Below are 17,715 nucleotides of genomic sequence, written 5' to 3'. Positions count from 1 at the left end.
TCATTTCAGATTTCACAGAATCACAGAATGGCTGAAGTTGGAAGGGGTCTCTGAGTCCGTCTTGTTCCACCCCTGCTCCAGCTGGGACACCCACAGCAGAGTGCCCAGCACCACGTCCAGGTGGCTTTTGGAGATCTCCAAGGAGGAGACTCCACAGCCTCTCTGGGCAAATTGTGTCAGTTCTCAGTCATACACACAGCACAGAAGTGCTTCCTGGTGTTCAGAGGGAACCTCCTGTGTTGTAGTTTGTGCCCATTGCCCCTTGTCACAGCACTTGGCACCACTGGAAAGAGCTTCATGAGACTGGAACTTCATTCCTCCACTTTTCCTCATTGAACTGCATGAGATTGTTATTGGCCCACTTCTCCAGCCTACTGATGTCCCTCTGGATGGCAGCGCAACCCTCTGGTATATAATTATGGATTAATAATAGAGTAATAATATATTTGATCAGGCAGCTGCATCTAATCTTCCTTGCTTCTGCAAAGAGGACTTTTTATAAAAAAGAAATTACACTGTTTTGAATCCTCTGGTGATTCCGAAGACACTGCAAGGAGAATATTGATCACTAAGTGGTCGATGCCCTTGTTGTACTCATTTATGGACCTCCATAGTTCAGCCCTGCTGGTTTGCCTCTCTTTGAGTCCTTGTGCAATTTTATCAGGCAGTGTTACATGGTCCTTAATGTTTGTTTTGCTTTGAAATGAGTGGAAATATAAAAGTGTGTGTTATTATTATTCTCTTTCTTTAATCTTTCTCTAAAAGTTGGTCTTCTTCAGACCTTTAATCATCTGTCTTTGTCTGAATTTCCTTCAATTTACTTTCTGGTGCTGAAGTGCTTAGAGATGAATGAGGAATTGTATTGCTTTATCTATTTTTTTCTCATTAGAATGCTGGTGAAAACCAGCCACATAAGACAGAAATTAGTTTAGGCTATTCAAAATTTTTGCCTTTTCATATTGTTTAACCCCTTTGCTGCAACTTTTTGCTATAATGAATGGATATTGTGATGCATATAAATTGGAACAGAAACTGCACTAGAATGATAGTCTTAGGGTTGCTGAACCCATCACTTAAAATGAAGAAATGGCCCAGGTTAGGCAGCCTTTCAGCTTTGTCTGATCACATGTATTTCCTTCTGTGTAGCTGCTGGCTGAAAGACAGGTCGCTCTTGTATTTGAGTAGGTCATTGTGTCTTCTCCAATTATTAATCTTCTCCAAATTATTGTCATTTAAATTAAAAAAAAAAGTGAGTTAAGAGTAAGCACAACTCAAATTTGAGCCTAAATGATTAATATGTATTTTTTAAACTGCAGTAAAGTGCTCCTTTGAATATCTTATAAGGGTTAGATCTTGCTTATTCTTACACAGGAATGTAAAAGAAGGAGAAGGATGTCCTTGGAATTTAGTTGCAGAGCACAGACATGCTGATGTACTCTATACTTGTCCATGGACAATTATACAGTGATACTTATGTGTTTTCTTAACATGCCAGTGTAGAGGAAATTTGTTTTCCTGCTTCCTGGGGATGGAATTATCCAAAATAAAATATATCACAGTATCTTTAGGATTACTTCATATTATAATGTATATTTTTTTTCTGAGCAGTTTATATTTATGCAGCAAAACTGACAAAATATTTGGGCAAAGCTAAGGGTACAACAAGAAGAGTTTATTAAATAAAGTAAGTCAACACTTAAGAACCAAATGAACAAATTCAGTTGGACTGAAAATCCGTTGAGACTCACAGGCACTTTAAACAAACATGAATTCTCTGCTTGACAAAATGTTTGGAGTAATAGAGAGGGTAGAATTACTCCTCTGGTACCAAAGCAAGGGAGATGTTCTGTTCTTACTGAGTTCACCATTAGTAATATTGCCATTTCTAAATGAAACCCAAACTTGTTTTCATGGAAGGGAGAGAATAAATACTTGACAGAGATTTGAGTTGTGTAATTCTTTACTCTCCTTGTTGAATTATCTTTCTGTGAGTTCCCACCATGAGACAGACTGTTCTTTGATCATTGTATATTGCAGTTACCATGCTCTCGCCTTTTAAAACCTCTGCTCCAAACTTGAATCTATGCCCACTTGATCCCATCACCTCTGTTACACCTCTTTTTCCACCTTCAGTAGTATTCAGCTGCTTTTCCCTCCTGAAAGCTGATTGTATCTCTGACATAATGGAGATCACTTGGTAGAGCAGATTTTACTCAGAGCAAATTACAGATCCTATTTTACGCTTACTTTGATTGACTGCAAGTCACTGACTACCCTTGTTCAATAGAAACAGCAATTTTAGCTTATGGAATTTAAAAGCAACCAACTAAGTGAATCCTTTGTGCTTTCTTCTGTAACTGCCTAAGTACTCTTGAAATGCTCCTCTCTGCACACCAGTGATAATTTTTTTTTTTCAGTGGAAAAAGCCCACAGTCTCCTTGCAATAGATAAGGACTTCTATTAACAGACAGCTTTTAATATTTATTTTGCACACATACATACATATGCAAATACATCTCACACATTAGTTTTAATGAACATGCTAGGCCAAGATAGTCTTTAAAGTTGGAATGAAAGCACTGTTCTTCTGTTCCTTAACCGACTGCCATCAACCCAGTTAATACTCTGATAACAACAAAGCCATCAGAATACCACTACCAGAGGGCAATTTCTAGTTTATTTCTGCGAAGTATTCAGGTAGAGATAATTGTGTATTATTTGGATGTATAAATTGAGCTGGAAATGAAACACGTATTACATCTGTTTACAAATTCAAAATGATGGTAAGAAGGCCCCTCAGTGAGAACAGAGGAAATCCCACTCTCATTGCAACTGTCCTATGGCTTTTTAATTTAAAAGTGGCTCCTAACTTTAACAGTGGAATTAAATCCTCTTAGCAATATGAAATATAAGTTCTTACAAATAATTTTAATTTTTTGCCAAAGAATGGTTTCTCCTTCTTTACTTTCTCTGACAATGGCTTCTTGAGAATTATGTCTTCCCACACTGCTACCTTAGGTAGCTGACATTAGAGAGAGGTACGTATTGAAAGCATAGTATTTTTTATAACCACTCCCACCTTAGAACTGCCAGAGAGTAAACAAGTAGATACAGTCTTTCTCCCCAAAACATATGAACAGAATATAAAGACCTGATTTGTTACTTTTTCTTGGTTGAAACCCAACATTAATTAGCCAATTCTGAAGTGAAGTGATTGAAGTGATTAGCCCACAAAATGTTCCTTAAAGTTCAGTAATCTATTTAATAAAATATCCCAAATGCACCTGAAGCTGAAGGTTGGCCAGATGTCTGGGGCGGGTATCTGACGAGTTTGTATTAGGGCATTTGACATCTTCAAATCTCTAGTTTGCTCATGAAAATGATCTGTGACTTATTTACACCTCTGCTAGGGTCTGTTCTACCTATATCGTTTGGGTGTACATGTAGTATGTTCCTTGAATCTTTCCTGATAATTATTATTCCTTTACTTCTTTGAAATGATTTTAAAGAACCTCTTTAAAAATGAGAATGTGCTTCAAGAATCTCACTGACATTTTAGAAAACAAATCTGCGGTGCTCTCTGCTAGAAGAATTATATGTGTTTGTCATTATGATGTATCTTCAGAAAATGTGTAAATATATATCACCCAGTGATAAACACCAGGGATTCTCTGCTGACATATCAAGTAATGCCTTTTACTTTTTCTCTTTACAAATAGATATTCAAGAGTTTTATGAAGTGACACTGCTAAATTCCCAGAAAAGCTATGAGCAAAAGATAGAAGAAGCAAATGAAGTTGCAGAGAAATGGGAGAAGACAACATCTCCTGCTCCAGGCCATGAAAATCTTCAGAAAAACCAAGAGGTAATTGGGCAGATTAAGGATTAAAATATGTATAATGCGTGAGATTCAAACCTGACTAATACCAGGCAATGACCTAAGCTTGAAAGAGGGGCCTTAATTAAGGAATTAGTTGAAGATATAGGAGATGTATTGTGTTATCTCTCTGACTTTGAATACGTCCTTAACTTCTTCATCCCTCCAAGTGCCATCTGTCAAAGGAGAAGAAAAAGATCTTTTTCTCATCCTTGGTGTATTTTGCTTTATACTTGGTGTGTGTGATTGCCCTCAAAAGAGAATAAATCACCATTACGTGCTACTTACAGCTGAGATTATTAATACTCTAGTGATTGTATCCTGTGTAAAAATTGTAATAGGACTTTTCATGTGTGTGGGACTGACACTGGGCTGTACTTTTCTGTAGCTTGGGTGCACACAGATGTCAGCCAAAATCATTTCTGCATGAGGAGTAGGTATATCGAAGCAGGTTTATACAATTTTGGTTTTCATCTGTAGCTAGTGGAAGGATCCAAAACCTTTCTTAGAATCATAGAATAGCTTGGGTTGGAAGGGACCTCAAGAATCATCAAGTTCCAACCCCCCTCCCACAGGAAGGGACCCCTTCATCACCACTGGCTCTAATCTGCCTCTGCCTACCTCAAGATTATTAACTGAATTAGCAGTCTGAACTAACTGTCTGGCCACACGTTTGTACTTCAACAAAAAAACAACCAATCCTTCTCATCCTCAAATAAAACAAACAACCCTCCCTCAACCCTCAAAAAAAAACCAAGAGAAAATCAAGCAATAGATTATTCTGTTCTTAAATAGCAAGACAGAAATAGAGTGGGCATGAACTGCAAAACCTCCAGAACAGAATAAAAGATGAGGGAAATTTATAAGAATTTCCATTTTTGATATAGAGAAAAGAATTTTAATAGTTGTCCAGAGTACTTTCCAAAAGTATCACTATTTATTTCAAAGAGCTTTCCTCATTTTTAAAAGCGTAAAACTCAGGAAAAAAAATTGTAATTCTACATGACACATTTTATGTAATTCTTTAAAAAGACAAATTAGAATTGCAGGCAGCTAGAACAGAACTCTCTGAAGAAATGAAGAAATGTATTGTAAAAATTAGTTAGCTAGAGAAGCTTTCAGAGTTAATGAGAGCAAGCATTCAGATTTTGAGTGGAATTAGAACAAATGAGTCTTAACATTAATGTAGGGGATATCCCTTGGATGATTTAATATTTGAGTTGCAGTCTGAAGACACAACTAGCTGATCTCTGTCTTTTTTTTTCCCCACAAAGTTGTACATTTTAAAACGGTGCAAGAGTATTCCAGCATGTCATCTCTTGAAGTATCTGAAAAAGACAGTGGAATACACGCTCTCTTTTTATTCCAGCCTCATCAAAGTGCTTGACTCTCAACCCCACCTTCCATAACTTCATTGCTATCTAAAGGGTCAGTTCCTGCTCTTATCCAAGGGAATTTAACCTCCAAATCCTATGCTGATATTGAAGGAATATACTGGACTAACTCCAAACTTTGCTAACTTAATGAAAATGATATTCTAATTTAAACCAAAACAGTAGAAAACTGTTGTTTAGAAACTAGGATAACCATCCCAGTCAAGGAGGCTGGCAGTCAGAATGCTCAGGGTACCCTCATTTTTAAACCTGCAGTCCACCTATAAACTTTGTAATGGGAGCATAAAGAATTTAGTAACTTTAAAAATCATACCTGTATATGCTTTAAGTGATTAGTTGCAGGTAAAACAGAGTTCAAGCGTAGGCTTTTGTTTTTTCCTTTTCACAGCACAGCGTACTATGAGCAGTTTCAAATCAGAACTGATTAGCACACGCTGAATATAGCTGCTGTACAAATCCCAGACAGTATGTTGCCTTGTATGAAAATTTCCTTATGAAAATGTATCTGGGTAATTTAACACTTGACATAATTTCTTATTCATGGTTAATTCCTTACGGAAACTGATGGTTTTGTACTTTCCTTTTTGCTATCCTCTACATGCCCCAAATTACGATACATGCAGTAAAACTTTCAACTGAAACCTTCCTTGTTAATTTTCTACACAAATTGGTACTTTTTCTATATTTATGTTCCAATCTAATTGTTGGTTAAAAAAGGCAACCAGCTTTCACTGTCCAGGTCAGGTATCCAGTGATCCCTCCTTTGTGTTCATATATTTACTTTTCCTAAAGCGTTGACTTTTGGATAACAGAAAACTTTTTAGATTTGCTGTTTGCAACACTGCAGATTTCCTTTGATTTCACAGAGATGGCCAGCCTCTAAACCTTCTCTCCTCTCACCTGTGGTCACCATAGTGGTCTGCACTAAACTGATGCTTGACCTTACAGCTTACTGAGACTGGCTCTTCGTCAGTTAATGAAAGGGTCACAATCCGTCCTATAAACTGTTGTCATTCTCAGAGAGTACCTCAGAAGACAGACAGCTCCCTAACTCTGGGATGGCAATTTTGAAAAAGCATATGAGAACTCAGGGAAATATATTAGCTCACCATACATGCCAGAACCAGTTGCATCCAAATTATTAACATGAATGATCCCACACAGTGCTACTGTTTGTAGTGTGCTAACAAAACATGCTGGGATCCAGTGTTAATTACCGCTGCTTTTTTGTTCTCACTGCTTTCTTCATTTGGCTGTTTCTGTTAAACTCTGTACTGCTCAGGTATCAACCCTGAAGGAGCTCCCGGCCCTCATGAAATCATTAAATGTTCTGATATGTATTTAAACAACACCTTTGATTTATACTTTAACACTAACTTCTTTGTTATATATTAGAATGATAGATGGCATCAGAGTTTGCAGATGCAATATTTCCTACCATCATATTATTTTTGCATTTCACCCAGTACAGAGATTAAATATATGCTGTAATGTATCTGGCAAGGATGTAAATACCATAGATCAAAATAATTTCAGTGGGTGGATGCTAGGGAATAAGAAAGGAAGAAGGATATATATGACTATTTTCTTGTGTGTGTGAATCTATCCCTGTTGTTTTCCCTTCAATAATTCAAAGTTGATAAAATCAACTTTAATGAGTAGATTGTTTTAGAACCAGTGAAACTGTTTTGGAGCAAGTTCACTATTCAATAAAATGTTTACTGGGCTCTACTTTTGAAGGATCTTACGTTTTTCATGTATACATACAGCAAGAAGAGAATGTGACATATCAGGTAATAAACAGAAATGCCCAACATGTCATCTGCAGTATAGAAACTCCAGAATATAGCTCTGAAGAAGATCTTAAAAAAATCATGCTGTCCATTCTCTTACTGTAGGGCAGATCAACTGTATTTGAACTGTTCCTGACATATGTTTGTCTTACCTGTTCTTTAAAATCTCCCATGATGGAGAGCCCGCAGCTTTTCCAGGTAATTTATTCCTTCACTGCTAGAAAGTCTTTCCTGAAAGACATATTTTGCAGTGTGAGTAAAAGTACTGCCGATACAACTTTACTTACGAAGAAATTATTTACTTGGTGTCTTCTCCAAGGATGTGGGAAATCCATATTCCCTTCTTAGCCAGAGAAGAGTGGGTAATGATTCTTTTGCCACCCATGACAGTGCACTAAGCATTACACCAGCAGATATTATTTTGCTTTTTCTTGTTGCAGTGTTTCCAATTGATGTGGAATAATTCTGTCTTTACTGGGACATAATACTGACATGTGACTCTGTAGCTTCAAGATTAAATTGATTAGCTGTGAAGAGACTTTTCTGTCTTTACTCTGATGAGTATTTAAGTATAGCTTATGTTTTCTTGGGCATACCCAAGCGTGGTGCCCCAACATCAGTGCTGAAGAGCGATAGATTCAAAGCCCTTCTCCCTGATTTTCTCTCATCCCTTCACAGCCATAAATATATTCAAATCTGCATATGGCATAGCAGAAAATAATAAGATACCTACTCCAAATATCTAGTACATAGGGCATTACCACAGGAGCTTTGTGTTCATTCCTCTTACACTTTGTGTTTGCTAGTACAAACGGGATGCAGCATTCAGCTCAAGGATTGGTGGCACGTAGCAGACATAGTGTGTTCTGAGATCACCTAATTGAGGAGGTATGCCAGGAACATGCAGTCTGTGGATGCTGATAGTGCTCAGGCACTGAGCTGATTGATATGCTTCAGACATGCTCCTTTAGGAAACAACCAAATGCCAAGTAGCTACCTTGAGAAGATGGCTATGGAGAGCTGATGCAAAGAAGATAAGGTGTATCTAGAGGTCTGAGGATCTCAACCACTTTTAAGCTGAGTCATTTCAAGTCACGGGAATAAAACACCTGCATTGGCTTAAACCAAGTGAACATTATATTGTCCATGTAGCAGAAGCCAGGAGCAGATGCTCAGGGAGGAGTAAGAAAAGGGCACGCATGTATAATGGGTGCTTTAGCCATTTTGCAAATCGAATCTTAATTTGTTTGCACTAGAAGCACAGAAAGCATTCAGTGCTGGGAAACTCAGCATTACCTTATTTTATAAACATTCAGCACAGTATTCACCGCAGCTAGCATGCTGATTGGGGATGTGCCCAATCTGCTGCTGGAAATCATGAAGACAGGGTTTGTTTGCAGTTTAATTGCTGCCAAAGAGCTTCATTACTTCATTGTACCAGTGCTGTAAGACCAGCATTCACAGCTTGAGAGTGTGTTCTTGAAATTAGGGCTCTTAAACTGTCCCCATTGGTGAGAGGACTGATTTATTTTCTCCCCTAGGAAATGTGAGATAGTGATTCAGCTGGATATGGTTTAAGCTGAGGTCTCCACTTATCAGAAGAGTGCTTTCACTCTACTCACTTACAGACAAGGCTGGGGAAAGGTGCTTGCTTCTGCTGTCAAGGCTTTACAACTGTGCAGCTGAGATCAGCTGGTTCCTGGTGTCTGAGAGTGGGTATACAGGGCTGAGCTTGGCTCATCTGCTTAGCACATGGTCACCTGCCCTGGAAAAAGGCTTCTTCCCTCTCAGGACACTGCATGGCATTGAACAGTCACTAGGTAAAGGATACCTCTACCTTAAAAAATGTGTAGATAGATGCAATTAAAACTGTGAGATGCTCAGAAAATGCAATAATGGAGAACATAAAAGTACCTAGATGGAGGTATCCATCTGGTAAAACAAAAATTGAATTGCTCTGTGACAATAGTAACAGTGCTTGAAGCTACAAGCTTGTGGCTCATTAAAAGACGTAAATTTAGCCTTGTTTTAACCTCTGCTCTTGATAGCTTGATGTCCAGTGCTACTTATTTCTGGTCAGCAGTGTTTTGACCTTTATTCTGGAGGAAAATGAAGGTGAAGGAAAAGAACAGTTGGCTGTCAGTCTCACGTATAAATCTGGTAGGTGAAGGTCTGCTTGTCCCTGTACCATGGCGTGGAAAGACTGTGTACTTACAGGGCATATGGTGCAGATACTTTCAGCATATTGAACGAGAATCATTTGCAATTACTCTGCAAGTTTGGTCATTGCACACTGATTTCACATGCACGATCTACCTTCAGCTCAGTGTGATATCATTGCTTCAAGACAGTCTCCACAGATTCCAGCTCCCCATTTAATTCGTCTTGTTCCATGCATTTCTTATGTTTCAAAGCCCATTTTGCAAAGACAGCCAAATGCAGCATGCAAAATGAATCCTCCTATTCCTGCTTGCTTTCAGGAATGCCTGCTATGCTTGTACTCAGCTTTTATAAACATCGTAATTACTTATCTGTCCTTTAAGTCAGCTCGTTAAAAGTTCCAGTAGTAAAACCCTTATTTAAAAATCTTCTGCACGGTACAATTATCAAATTGTTAATCTGTTTCACACTAGCAGCTTGTCTAAAAGACTTGAAGGTGCAAGACTCCTCTATATGTGCATATTAAAAATCAGTCTTTTGGGATTTTGGTTTGTTTTCTTTCTTTGTTAACTGGGTACAACTTAATTTCTGTGGCTTGGTTTACTCCCAAGAGCCAAATCTGATTCCATTTAAGTGATACTCAATACAGAAGAGTCATTAGGTATGATCAACCATAATGTTTCATTAAAAGGGTTCAAAACATTCAATTTTATGTGAGTTGCTTCACTAGATTTAGTTCCTACAGTGCACATTTATCTGATCAAATGTAATTTATTTCTGTGGGTTGATTTTGTACCAGAGCCAATTCTGTTTGGCACTGAGTTCTCCTTCAAGAAGACAGCAGTCTTTTTATAGGGTATGGTAGTGATGACATCTTGGCTCATGCATTGCTGCTTTATGTCCCTTTTGCACCCAAGAATGTGTAACACCCTTACCTAGATAATTGTTAAAACAATGCTGGACCTTGACTTCATGGGGATATTTTCAGAAAATAATTTGGCAATTTTATTTTCTTTGTATTAATAGGAAGGTATGCTTCATTTGTAGAGATTATTTTATACACTTGCCTTTTTAAGTGGTTTTATAATGTTTAGAAATGGGTAAATGCAAAGTCATTGTGTTATTAAAATGTTATTTATAAGTAGCTGCAGTTAAATGTCTTACCCACACTGGGTATCCATGCTGAGTCTCTATTTATAAATTTGTTATTTGTTCTGTAGCTTGTCAATAACATGAGTGCCAGCGCGTCTGTTAAATGTCATCTTAGGCTTGCTTCTCAGTGTGTTCTAATGTGGTCAGCTAATGTTTTCATTTCAAACCAAGAAGTTATATGGCTACAGAACAATGTCATCCTGTGGACAGAAATGCTCCAGAGCATGGGATTCTCTCTTCTCTATCTCAAATTGCTACAGAAGGAGAGTTTTTAGGTGAGGGCCTGATCCTGAGAGTATAGCTACATGCATATGAGGTATTGGAACAAGCTGCCCAATGAGGTGGTGGAGTCACGTCCCTGGAAGTGTTCAAGAATTGTGGAAATGTGGCATTGAAAGACATGGTATAGTGGGTATGGTGGGGAATGGGTTGATGGTTGGACTAGATGATCTTAGTGGTCTTTCCAAACATAATGATTTAATGATTCTATTATTCTTTTTTTGCTGGTTTATCAATGATGGGCAGCTCAGCACCACCATGCTGTTCTCTCACTGCCACTCCTTAACAGGACAGGGGAAGAAAATATGATGAAGAAAAGGCTCATGGATTGCGATCTGCATGAAGAAATCACTCAGCAATTACTGTCACAGGAAAAACAGACTCAACTTAAGGGAGATTAATGTAATATATTGCCAAGCACTAACAGATTAGAGCAGTGAGAACTAAGAGCAGACTACAGACACTTTCCCCCCACATCCACACTCTTCTACCTCCCTGCTCTGACATAAAACAGCCTCTGGGCTCTGCTCACAGAGGGCACCCCTGCAGCCCTCCACTACCAAAACGATGCATGTAAGCCCAACATAGAATGTTGTGCCATTCTCTAAAGAGACACTTTCTGTCCCCTGTTTGTCTTCAAGACAGTCATCCTTCTGCTTTTGCTATCAGCTTGAGCCTGAAAAGTTAGATGTGATCACAAACAAAGCCTTTCTTTTGTTGCCCTTGCTCATTATTTTAACAGCACTGAAACATTAATGTGCCTTGCACGAGATTTTAGAGGACTCAGTGGTCTGACAGGTCCTTTATGACAGGGAAGTTTTACTTGGTCTGACAATTGTTTCCTACTGGAGTTAGTGGGAGGGAGAGCAGAACTGGGATCTTGGCATTAAGCACACTAATCTAGATGAGCAGTGGCAAAAGAGCCACATCCACCATATCATGTTTGTTTATTGTTTTCTCACATGTATATAACATTCCTATCAAACAACCTCTAGATAGTATTCTGATCTGGGATTTGTTATTACATCTGCAAAGGGTTGGGATCAGGCCAGAACAGCTGCTAGGGACTAGAAACAACAATTTTCCCCAATGAAAATGTGACTCAATATTAAGCACTTTTAATTAAGCATTGAGTCTCCATTGTGATAAGCTTTGAGGTCAGGCTGTTGAGTAAATTCCACTTTGGGTATCAAGGTAAAAAATGGTAGATCTAGTAGTCTATATATGAAAATATACTCCAGTAAAAAGCACTCATAATTTTGCCATATTATATCTTCTTTTCCAAGATGGATTATGTTGTAACAAGGCCTGTTGTTGTACTAGAGTAATATTCTGAAAAAATTACTTACTTAAAGATATTGGAATATCCCAGCAGGCTTCTACCACAAGCTAGCAGCTCCTCCAAAGTATATGTGATATAATTCAATGTTTTTAGTAAGATTCTGAGAAGTTATGTTTTTACCACCTGCAGAAACAAATACATCAACTCTTAAAAATACAGCTCTTTGCCCTGTAAAATTGCAAGAGTTCTGTAAAATTGATATTCAGGGATGACTCTACACTAGTTAAGTTTCGCTTGAAAAATATTTCAGAGCAATTTGTCTTACTTACACGTTTATTAATTCTGATCATACACCAATCTGAGCAACTAAGCAAGAGAATTCACTGCCCTCCATGTGCAAAGGACATGGGTCTCTATAGAGGAGTTTAAGAGACCATTATATATTTCTGCTGTCAACCAATACTTCTTTATTAAAATGTTTCTTCAATAATTCCCAAGAATAAAGAAAGATATTACCCCAAGACTTCTGGATCATATAAAGATCACCCTGAGAGTGATTTCTTGGATAGGTGCATATATCTCTGCTTGGTAAGGTAAATATATGTGTAAGAGAAAATATCCTTCCTGCTTTGTTTAGGTTTTTATAAACTGGGACAGGTACTTGCAGGTTTTCACAAACAATAAATACAATCCCAAAGGCAGCAAACCGGGAAATGAAAGCAAAACTGTCAACTCTAAAATTTCATTTTTTTCTTCATATTTTATGTGCATAATACAGTTACAAGTGACATGACTAAGAACCACAAGACTCTGCATTTTCAGCTTGTCCGTTTTATTCATTTGACTGTTTAACTCTCAAGCTGTTACAGGCTATGGTGAAAACTGCCCCCAGTTTAGAGGACAGAAAGAAGAGGCTGCTGTTTATTTTCTATCATAGGATTTAGGTGGATCACGAATAAAGCTTTTGTCTAGATCTTTGTGTTCTGAGAAGACATGGGTTTCACTCTTATCCATTCTCCTCCTTCCTAAAAAGAGCCTTTAGGATCATTTTTCTTTCCCCTGTCCAGTCTATTTACCCGGACAAACAGCCTTGTATGGAGATCACTTCCTCGGCTTATTTCTGTAACCGTATTTTTCTTGCTGTTGGAAGCCTTTGTTAACTTTCACATTTCCATATAAAAAACACTCTATTTTTCTTACTTCAAGGGCATGCCATTGCCTTTCTCCACTCTGCATGTCTTGTATCTTTTTCTGAGATTTACCTCCACTCGTTCTCCTCAGCTTGTCCTGACATTTTCAGTGAGGAACTTTCCTGGAACATCCTGGAACTTTTATGAAACTGAGGAATATCTCCCCAGCACAGGAACTCTTCAGAAGGAGCTGCGAGACTGTAAATTTCATCATTAATACTGTTCTTATCCCAGAGGATAAGTGGTTGCTGCCATAACAATCATGGCTTTTTTGACATTCTCCTTCCGTTCATCAGAAGGAGAATGTTTGCATGTGCTTCTTCAACTTCTGTCATCTTGTAGTGAAATGCATAGTTCGGTGGCTGTATACTAGCATAAAGGAGAAGTAACCTGTGGCTAGAATATCTGCAGCCTCACCTATGTGTGAGGTGCTGATTCCCAGACCCCAGAAAACTGGTTTTACAGTTGAGTTCTGAATCTGAATTTTTAATATCCTTTTAAACATGGGATGTTGGAAGAATATCAGGTTCAATGAAACTCATTCTTTCATCAACCTGCATAGATCTGTACAGCTATGATGAAAAAAAAAAAAGGATGAACACCCTAATGGTTCTGCGTGAATGATTTCAGCAGTCCAGCCTCTGCTTGGCTGATCATATCTTCCTGCTTTTTGGTCAGTTCAGTCTTTATACTGTATCATAGAATCGCAGAATCTTTTGAGTTGGAAGGGACCTTTAAAGGTCATCTGATCCAACTCCCCTTCAATGAACACGGACACCTACAGCTTGATCAGGGTGCTCAGAGCCCCATCCAGCCTGGGCTTGAGTGCCTCCAAGGATGGGGAATCCACCACTTCAACCAAAGATATTTAGAACCCTGCTAGTGTTCAGTCCATTGTTGCAGCTGCATAAAGTTCCTTTGCTGAAAGGAAAAATCAAAGTTTTGAAGGTTTTCCAGGCTCTCCAAGCTCTCCAAGCTCTCCAGTTCTTTTCACAAGCATGGAGGAGACTACGTGAATTTCTGAAACACTGTGCCGAGTCACTGTATTTCTGTTTTTTGCTTGTAGCTCAGCACTTTCAGGTAGTCATCTGCCTTAAAACTTTCTGAAAGTGACAACAGCTGTATGGGCTAAAAAAGATTAAGTCAGGAGCCACACATGTAGTGGATCCAAAATCCCTTTTCTTGGAAAAGGCTTTTGAAAGTCTGTGGAAACAGCAAAGGCAACCATTAATTGTTACTGTTTTGATGAGCTACTAAAATAAGTTTGCTCTCTGTGTTTTGGAATTTGCTAATTCCAAAGAGAAGGACTGAAAGGATCTGCTGAATGATTTCAGGTCATCCCTTACATCAGACTGGTGTCTTCTCACAAGTTTTGTGGTGTCGTGGTACTTTGTAGAAAAACAGAGGTAACAAAACAGCTCTGTCTCTTCCTAAGGAGTAGGAAGATTTGTGAAAGACATATGCCTCCACTTATGTAATCAGTATTCTTTTTTTTTTTTTTTTTTTTTTTTGAGATATCCTGTACTTTTTTGACAGCAAATGCTCCTGGGGCACCCAGTTGTATATTTGCTAGGTCAGCAGAGAACTTGTAACTAGCTCTTTCAGTATGAAGGATGCTGAGTGTGCTGTTGCTTGTAACAGCCAATTTTCTGCAGTTACATTTGTATTTCTTAATGCTGTTTCTTAACTCAGTATCTCTTTATTCCTTAGTTGGCTTCCTTGCTTTTGTTCCCACTTAGGTAATGTGCCTGACACACATATCTGTGCTCACAGTGAACATTTCTGTTACTTTTGAGAATTAAAATTCATATATTGCTCTTCGCTCTCAGTTTATGGTGACCCTTGGACCAGGATCAAAAGCTCCTTGTATTGATGGTCTGTTCTATGACAGCCATCACAGAGAGGGGAGGGCTCATCTGACACTGTTGCTCAATGCTGAGCAGAAAAGAGGGCTGCAGCTTACTGTTCAAACTGTAGTGAACTTGGAAAAGCAAGAGACTTCAAGCCCAGCTTAACGGTGTTTTGTTGCAGCCCAGCCGAACAGTGGTGAAGACTTGCATTGTCTTTATGAATTATGACCAGATTGCTGGTCACAAATATATGAAGGAAAGTTCCTAGTTCACCACTTCCAGGAAAACAGGCAGTGTGACGTTTCCAAACTGTGGAATGACATCACTGATTGCAGCTATTTGTCTTAATTGTAGAAAATGTGGTTTCACCAGTAGCTTTGAAGAGTGCCATATTAGAATTGACTGTGGCTTGTAGGAGCACCTCTTGTGAACCCTGTTTTATTAAGTACTGCACAAGCAGCTATCCAGAAGATGGCTTTGCCTAACTTCAGCTTTGGTTACGAGCTAGTGAAATGCAAAGCTGGCCTTCTGCTAATAACACAATAGGTTACAAAGAATGGCATGCATATGCAAAGAATAGCAGACGGAGCTGTGTGCTGTTGGCATTAACAACCAGCAGAGTTTCTCCAAGCTTTAGAATACAACCAGAGTTGGAATTGGAGCCCCTGCTAATGAGAACTGGGGTTGCAGAGGTGCGGTTCCTGCTATTATCTCTGTGTTCCTTCAGAAGGGCCTCATACTGCTTCCCTGCATGATTCCTACTATTTTCTTCTCTCAAAAAAAGGTGTTTTTGTTCCTCACAATTTAACTAGAATATAAAGATGACTGAGGATACTTCAAGCAAACATTCATCAACACCGAACATATTTTCAAACAAGCTTTTCATCCAGCATTCCTCTAACCCATATGTACACCTACACCTGAGTCAGTCAACTTGATGGCACACACAGCCCAGCAAGGAAGAGAAGGACACGTCTAGGCTGCCTAGACACATTTCAAATGCATGAAACCACAGACAGCTTTAGTGTGAAGTGTTGCAGAGTCAGATATGGTCCTAAAGGGACTGAATTTGTTGTGTCATCTAGGCTCCCCTTCTACTAGTGTTATCTGGACCTTGGTGTCAGTGTGCTGTGACAAAGGCACTGTTTCTCAGTTAAAGAAAAAAAATTAGCTTTTGCTGGCAACTGTGGAGAGTTTCTTGTCCCTGTAGGATCTCAAGGGAGACATGCATGAACAATATGGACGATATATGGTGGTACATATAGCAGGAGCGTTAAATGGACTAGGAGACTTCCCCCTTATCACCCTTGGCACTGCCTGCTATGTGAGGTATTTGCTCCTCTTCTCCTGATGCAGTTCCCAGTGATGTTTATTTAGTGCAGTTACAGCTGCCCTTACATATCTACATATCTACAGCCACAAACTCACAGAAGCTGAAAACCCTGCACGGTTTATAACTTTGTAATAACCTTTGTCAGTGGCTAGCATTAATAATTCTTGGAGTCCTCATATGGAAGCACAGGTTTATGCCATCTCTTCACTAGACAGTGACAGATCCTTATCCTTATTTAACTTGTGACCGTGGTCACAAAACAAATTTTTAGGCACATCCATAGAGACCCAGCATTCTGCAAAGCATCTAGGGAATATTTGTTTTCCCTTTCACTTTACATTGTCTTCTGTTTATCATCATTTATGGAGCATGATGACGTATTCTGCAGTTTAATGACCTGAGTCATTCCACTTAACTTACTTTTTAAGTCCTTTTCCATTTTTATATATCTATGTGCAAAGCATTTTGGAATGCTCTGTAGGAGACGTGCTGAATGAAGAGAAATGCCACTGCGTTTTGCCGAAGGTTTTGTTTAGCTGCAGTATGTATTTTTGCATGTCAGCATGAGTATATATGATTGTGCAGCTCAGCAGAGCCATGACTTGGCAAGGCAGCCTGCCAGCATAAAGACAGTCACTGCTTACTTCCCCTCCCTATGGCTCTGGCCAAAACAAATACTCTTTATACTAAGGTTTAGGATGCTTCCAGCAAAACTGTCAAGAAGGAAAAGTCATTACAGTATTCTCCAGGGTTTTGGTTTTGTGGTTATTTCTTCCCCCTTGTCTTTAATACTGACTTTATATCCTTGCATTAGTGTAAAATACCTTTAGTCTTCCTAAGTATCACTTTGTGACATATCAGTCCTGCTCTCATAAAGGAGGCTAGTTTTATTACTGCTATTGAGTAGACTGACTTAAATTTCTGGCAAGAAAAAAAAAAAAAACATGGAAAGATTTTCAGTTAATCTCAAGTGAAATGTGAGTAGTGTTCTCCTCTGTGGTTTCTCTGGATGTGTGTATAAGTACAAAGAAACTGTGTGGGCCAGTGTTGGAGAGTGGAGACTGGTTTCTATTCTTGCATCTGCTGTGGACCTGCAGTGCATAATGAGATAAATCAGAACTCAGTCACATTATCTGAGTGACTCTCTGTTTAAATGTATTTCCTACAAGTTTATCAAGGTTATCAGCTTTATTGAGTGTTCCTCTTTTTTTGAGGTTGTTCTAACTGTACTGTACATACATATATATATGTATATACATATACATACACACGTAGGTCGCTTCAAATATAATGCCTCCTATTAATTTACATAGAAATTTCAACAGATACAAAGAGCACGATAACACTATTTGACAGAGAAAATCCTCACCTACGAATTTTTTTTTTCAGGAGTCACCACCACTGT

General features: G+C 38.6%; 1 protein-coding gene across 2 annotated transcripts in view; it reads left to right on the top strand.

The window, feature by feature from the left end:
* DLG2 (discs large MAGUK scaffold protein 2) overlaps positions 1-17,715 on the top strand; it is a 1,019,534-nt gene that overhangs the window by 115,799 nt on the left and 886,020 nt on the right. For both annotated transcript variants that reach the window (XM_021382614.1, XM_021382609.1), the window contains exon 4: positions 3,720-3,865. In XM_021382614.1, the coding sequence (XP_021238289.1) occupies positions 3,720-3,865 (146 nt within the window). The remainder of the gene's footprint in view (positions 1-3,719; positions 3,866-17,715) is intronic.

The sequence above is a fragment of the Numida meleagris genome, chromosome 1, assembly GCF_002078875.1.
Source record: "Numida meleagris isolate 19003 breed g44 Domestic line chromosome 1, NumMel1.0, whole genome shotgun sequence".
Taxonomy (NCBI): domain Eukaryota; kingdom Metazoa; phylum Chordata; class Aves; order Galliformes; family Numididae; genus Numida; species Numida meleagris.
The sequence above is the reverse complement of the archived record's forward strand: the minus strand, read 5'-3'. Positions and strand labels throughout refer to the sequence as shown.